This window comes from Caenorhabditis briggsae, assembly GCF_000004555.2.
Source record: "Caenorhabditis briggsae complete genome, chrII, whole genome shotgun sequence".
NCBI classification, from domain to species: domain Eukaryota; kingdom Metazoa; phylum Nematoda; class Chromadorea; order Rhabditida; family Rhabditidae; genus Caenorhabditis; species Caenorhabditis briggsae.
The window spans coordinates 3981961-3988544 of record NC_013486.2 but is presented as its reverse complement, the minus strand read 5'-3'; the positions used below and the strand labels follow the sequence as shown (position 1 = coordinate 3988544).

The 6584-nt window shown below is 32.2% G+C and overlaps 2 protein-coding genes across 2 annotated transcripts in view; both read left to right on the top strand.

The window, feature by feature from the left end:
* Positions 1 to 3493: 3493 nt before the first annotated feature.
* On the top strand, positions 3494 to 4945 carry CBG25508 (the record flags this gene model as incomplete). Its single annotated transcript, XM_045241942.1, has 4 exons — positions 3494 to 3580; positions 3850 to 3966; positions 4481 to 4554; positions 4870 to 4945. 4 exons carry the CDS (start codon positions 3494 to 3496, stop codon positions 4943 to 4945), a joined length of 354 nt encoding a protein of 117 aa, XP_045097951.1.
* Positions 4946 to 6057: 1112 nt separating this feature from the next.
* The window catches only part of CBG25507, a gene marked incomplete at both ends in the record, with an annotated part of 6838 nt that continues 6311 nt past the window's right edge, over positions 6058 to 6584 (top strand). Inside the window, one exon of the mRNA XM_045241941.1 lies at positions 6058 to 6295. Within this exon, the coding sequence (XP_045097950.1) occupies positions 6058 to 6295 (238 nt within the window). The remainder of the gene's footprint in view (positions 6296 to 6584) is intronic.

Here is a 6584-nt window from a genome sequence, read left to right as displayed (position 1 = left end):
ATTCAAAATTTCAAAATTTCAGACATTTAGAAAATACCACCCACGCAGAAAAACTGTTATTGATCTCCTCTTCTCAATAACAGTATACTCTCTCAAAATAAAAACTCCTTAAAATAAAATATTTTTGCCGTCTCCGATGATTCTCACCCCTTCTCTGATCATAAGCCATCCTATCTTCCAAAAGATTTCTCTGCGCCTCCTCGATTTCTGTACTCTCTCGTGCTCCGACCATTTCAAGTACCTTCCAAAAAGTCGGCAAATCGTCCCTCTATCCTCCCCATAATATTTGTTGTGCTCTCTTCTTTTCCCGGACGACGGCACAGAAAGAGAAAAGCACTGTATATCCCCAACCAACCAGACACAAAAGTAGTTTTTTTTTGCTTCAAAATAGCATCTTCTTTATCTTTTTTGCTTTTTTTTTCTTTTTGAGTTTTGCAAGAAAACTGTTCCTTTGCTGCCCATCTTTTTCACAGTCTACTGGTTCTAAAAAATTTCCCGCCTCCAAAACATTTTTGAAAGTTGTTGGGAATTTCATTCAAAACCACACCCTTGGTCTTGTTCAGATCTCTTGTTAACAAGTTTTTTTGTCAAATATTGCGCAGTTGTTGACAGTTTTTTTTAGTTACATTGTAGTTTCAAATTGCCTAGTTTTGGTTTTTTAACTGGTCCAGTACATAAAATTTTAAAAACTCTGTATTAGAAGGGCTAGCTCTTCTATTTTTCCAAGGTACCTCCGGAGGGTTTACTGCGTTTAAATTACAAATTTTACTGCGTTTAAATTACAATTTTTAAAGTTTTGATATAGTAATTCTATCTGTTTTCAGAAGTTTTTGAAATCCCAGAAGCCTGAAAATTTTTAAAAATGTTATTTTATGGTTCCTAAATATTCCAAAGCTCAAATCTGAACAAATTGAGATCCTGGATTAAGATTGAAAACTGTTCAGTTTTCAAAATCCAAAGAATTGAAGTTCTAAAAATTACAGTTTTGGAATTACAAAACTCCTGAAGATTGAAATTCTAACATTCCACTTATTCGAAATTCCGATATTTATTTGAAGTTGAAGTTTTAAAAATCTACAGTTTTCGAAATTTCAAAGTTGAAAAAAGTAATTTTAATTTTTTAAATCAATTTTCAAAAATTATTTTTTCTCCCTGTTTCTTGTTCTCAAGTGTTACAATTGTTTTCTCTATGGATGACTAATCACTGAACATCTCATTTCACAACTTATGACTCTTGATTTTTCTCTTTTTTTTTAACTTTTTGAGATCATTTGAAACAAAGTCAAAGACTTTCTTCACAGCTCATAGTTAGCTAGTTTTCTAATTTCATTGTTTCCGTTTCTTTTACAAAAAATTGGATTAAGGAATTTGTTAGTACATAATTTTTTTCATTGTTGTGGGGGTTTTAAGAAAAACTTTGAATTGCAGTGTGATTTCAATTCCAATGTTAAAAAACAGTTTTTGAATTTTTTAAGTTCTGACAAATCATATTTAATATTATGTCAAAATACCAGCCTTACTCAGGAAATTTTCCGGCAAGTTGCTGCCCAATATTAGCAAGTTGCTAAGCCGAAAAAAATGCTTGCCGCTGACAAACGGCAAGCCGTTTTTCGGGTCAGCAACTTGCTGTTTTATAAAGCAAGTTGCCGTTCTTCATGAAATCTAGATGGCAACTTGCCGAATCAAGAGCGTTTTTTTTTCATAATTTCGAAGTGGACATATTTATTTAGGGCATATTTATTGAGGAAACAGAGTGAGAAAACAATAGTAGGAAAAAAGGAAGTCGACTACATATAGGTGGAGGGTACAAAGTAAGGGAAATTGGGACAACAATATTAAAATAAAATCCGAAAAATTTTCCATGAATTTGAGGAAGTTTCTTGCAAATACGTAGGCATCCCTTCGCGTTTTGAGTTCTTCTAAATGTCTATCTTAAATTTTTATCAACTTCGACATTCAAGAAAAATTTCGACGTTCAATTATATTCAACGTTTCGCATCACGAACGATTATAGCAGAGGGTTCTCACGGAGTGGACTGTATGTGCAAGAACTTCTGAAAATAAGATTTCATGAACTGCTTGAGAAATGTTTCTTACTTTGTAAAAAATTTCGAAATGCGATCCAACTTCATATCAGGCTTGTCGCATAGGTTGTGAGAAATAGTGTGATAACTGAAAAAAAAGTTCTTAAGATTGTTTTTGAAGGTAGCAACTCACTGTGCCGATGCTTCAATCGTTCGCTTTTTCAGTTGTTCTTCGATATTTAACTTGATAAAACCACTCGTTCTTTGTGGATCGTATCATAATGATAATTTCGAACTTCGATGACTATATCGTAGAAAAATTATAAATTTTTCTGACGAGCTTTGGATATATATGGATATATATAATATATATATATATATATGGATATATATAATTCGACTTTTCCCCAATTTCTTGTTCCTCGGAGATCTTAGCTGTCCAAACCTTGAAAGATATTAATTTTTCTAGCAATATACATTTTTAATATTACCTTCAAGCTTTCCTTCCATTTCGTTGTGAAGTTAGTTTGAAATACAATAAAATCAAGCAAAAAATAGGATAAAATAGGACAAATAGGACAAAAAGAAAATCAATAATTCGAGAACATTTGAATGTCATCTGAACGCAGCAAGAGATCGGCAACTTGCTCTTTTCACGGCAAGCAAGTAGCAACTTGCTAAAACTGATCTTAGAATCTTAGAATCTTAGAATCTTAGAATCTTAGAATCTTAGAATCTTAGAATCTTAGAATCTTAGAATCTTAGAATCTTAGAATCTTAGAATCTTAGAATCTTAGAATCTTAGAATCTTAGAATCTTAGAATCTTAGAATCTTAGAATCTTAGAATCTTAGAATCTTAGAATCTTAGAATCTTAGAATCTTAGAATCTTAGAATCTTAGAATCTTAGAATCTTAGAATCTTAGAATCTTAGAATCTTAGAATCTTAGAATCTTAGAATCTTAGAATCTTAGAATCTTAGAATCTTAGAATCTTAGAATCTTAGAATCTTAGAATCTTAGAATCTTAGAATCTTAGAATCTTAGAATCTTAGAATCTTAGAATCTTAGAATCTTAGAATCTTAGAATCTTAGAATCTTAGAATCTTAGAATCTTAGAATCTTAGAATCTTAGAATCTTAGAATCTTAGAATCTTAGAATCTTAGAATCTTAGAATCTTAGAATCTTAGAATCTTAGAATCTTAGAATCTTAGAATCTTAGAATCTTAGAATCTTAGAATCTTAGAATCTTAGAATCTTAGAATCTTAGAATCTTAGAATCTTAGAATCTTAGAATCTTAGAATCTTAGAATCTTAGAATCTATCTTAGAATCTCTCAGAATCTCAGAAGCTTGCCCAAAATTTCCTGAGTAAATAAAAAAATTATTTCGAATAGCTAACTTTTTTCAGAATTTATATCACAATAATCTACTAGCTTTTTCAGCGCCCATCGAAGATCCCGAAGATCCAATGGCGTCAGTTTCGATACGAGTTCGAAACGAAGACGGAGACGATTTTGTCGTTTCGCCAACGGATGTTGTTAATAATATCAATGAGGTTAGTTCAAAATGTATCTTAATTATAATTATAAGTTTAAAAAATTGAAAATTTGAATATTAGAAAATTGTTTAAAAAAACGTTTCAGAATTGAATAGAAATCTGAAAATTCCTTAAAAAATTCCTGAAAAAGTTGGAACCTTCCAACAAGAAGTTTCAGGATTTTTGCTGTAAAATTTGAGCATTTATCGAATTTTCGACCATTCACCAGTTTACAATTTTTACACCAAAAATCCGGAAATTTCGTCTCAAACTTCCTAAATTTTCAGATTGAATCTCGACGAAACAGTCGTCGAGACTCGACTCCAGCTTCATCGATCAGAAGAAGTCGTCCATCTTCCGCGTTTTTTAATGAAAATGGGGAACCGATTGAAGGAATTACGAGGGTTAGTTCTTAAAAGTTGTTTTAGGTTCCTTTAAACCCGTTTTCAATTTCTAGAATTTTCTAGAACTTCTCTTAAAATCTCTCTTTCTAAATCTTGCCAATAGTTTAGCCACCACGAAAATTTAAAAGTATGGATCACATCATGCTGAGGCTGTTCAAGCCTTCCAAGGTATACATCCGCGTTTTATGTGTCTCTCCCATTTTGTCTATTGTCTTTCAATGTCTGGTAAAGCTTTTGTGTACTGGAAAATTTTGGTTTTTAATAGTTTTATCTGCCGACTCACTAGCATAAGGAAAATGTTTTAAGAAAATGTTTAAAATTTTCACTTTAAAAAATTCTAAAAATCGTTCAAGCTTGTCTTATCACTGTCGTATTTCTATACATATAGCAAATATTCAAAACTTAAAAAAAAGTTCTAACACCAAGTTTGTGCCTTTGTATTCCTGCTTTTAACCAATATGTGAAACGTTCAGTTTTTAAAAATGTTAGCTTTTGAAATTTGACCATTTTTTAGGCCAGGAAATCAAAAAGTGTCCGAGATGCGGAGCCCGGATTACGGTCGATGTTGTATGGATTGTCACAGAAACAGTAAGTTTTTCTTCTGGAAACGTTTTTAAATTTGAAATTGAATAGTTCGAAACATAAATAATTTGGAAACTTTCAAAGATCTACTTTTTGGAAAATTTTGAAATTAAAAAAAAATTCATTTAATCTGATTTATTATCGCTGTCTGAGAAAAAAGGTTAGAGAATATTTTTTGCAGTCTGCATATGGTAGCAAACACGAAGCGACAAGCCTAAATAGCACACATTAGGTGGAGACGCAGAGAAAAACTGTCTGCGTCTCAATCTTTTTTTTTCTCAGACAAAAATAATATTTGACCCAAAATCCTTATTTTTTCAGAGAGAAAGAAGAAGCCGAAGCGAAAAAATTGGCAAAAAAGATGATCAGTAAGTCAAGCCTCGTTTCTTATTTGTAGGGATAACGAAGAACACTTTTAAAACAAAGAAACGATTGGCAAGGCAAACATTTTCTATCAAAAAACACTTACTCAAGTTCAAATAGATCAGCATGTAAAACAAAAAGTTTGGCAGGGTTCAAAGGTAAAAAATCTGGAAAAAAATAGTTCAAAAAGGCAAACAAATTGCCAAACAATGGAAACAAAAGGTGTGCAAATTAAAATGAGATCAGCCAGCTGCGAAATGAAATCCAAACAAGAGAATTTTTTTCAAATTTTCTCTGTTATTTTGTTTTATTAAATAAATTAATTGAAAGAAAAATTGGATTTTCGAGAAAATCCAGTTTTTATAAATCTTCTTCTAGATTCATCTGAATTAGAACCAGAAAATTAGACTTATGATTAACCGTAAAACCTGTGATAGACGGACCCGACACTGTCATGTTTGAGCTCAATTATATCGGTTCCTGTTAATGATATCATAAATTTGTTAACTGATAAAATATTGGTGATAATGTGATAAACAATTTATCAGTTAACCAATTTTCGATATTTTTCACAGGAACCAAGATCGTTGAGCTCAATGCTGACGCTTCGCGTGGGCTTCTATAAGAGGTACATTGAGCGGAACCAAAACATTTGGATTGAAAAACTTAAACCAATTTTTTTCTGAAATTCACAGATCCTTTTTGTTCAACTCTGTCAGATAATATATATGATCTTCGTACTTGATCTACGTATACGCATCCCTTCTCCACCTCCACATTTCCAAATATTTGTTATCTCTTTTTTGGCTGTTACGTGTGAAACACTATGTGTGATAAGTATCCATGTCCCCTCCTGTTGTTCAGACAGTTTTTACCAAAATCTCTCTGTTTCTCTAAGTCTCTCCTATCACAGTAGTCTCTCAGCCGTTCGAAAAATCTGTAAGCGAGCAGTTCAGTGGAGCAGCACTTGACGCAAGTCGCACATATGTCTACAGTAATCAAGATGAGATAGTGTGTCACGTGTGAAGAGACGCAGACACTTCGAAACAACTGAGCATTCGGTTGTCATACACAGCATACTCTTATACTCAATCTTGTTGGTGCCAAAAATCTCTGTATTTCTCTTTGTCTTGAAAAATCCAAATCATGGATTGCCTTTGTTTTGGATGGAATTCAAAGAAACAGAAGACGTTGGAAAATGAAGAAATTGAAGACGACGTTGAAGAGAAGATTCAGAAGAAACCAAAGAAAAAGAATACGTCTTCATGCCTTCTACGTCTTCACATTTCACTTCTGAATTCGCTTCAAAAATGGATCGACCGGAATATCGATGAGCGACGGGCGTCAAGGAATACACAGAATTTTGTGAATACCGTCGAGTGTTGTAAGTTTTGCTTTTGAGGATTAATATGGCATCCGAAGTTCTGGGTTACGAGTTTTTTGAGATTCTAAGATTCTAAGATTCTAAGATTCTAAGATTCTAAGATTCTAAGATTCTAAGATTCTAAGATTCTAAGATTCTAAGATTCTAAGATTCTAAGATTCTAAGATTCTAAGATTCTAAGATTCTAAGATTCTAAGATTCTAAGATTCTAAGATTCTAAGATTCTAAGATTCTAAGATTCTAAGATTCTAAGATTCTAAGATTCTAAGATTCTAAGATTCTAAGATTC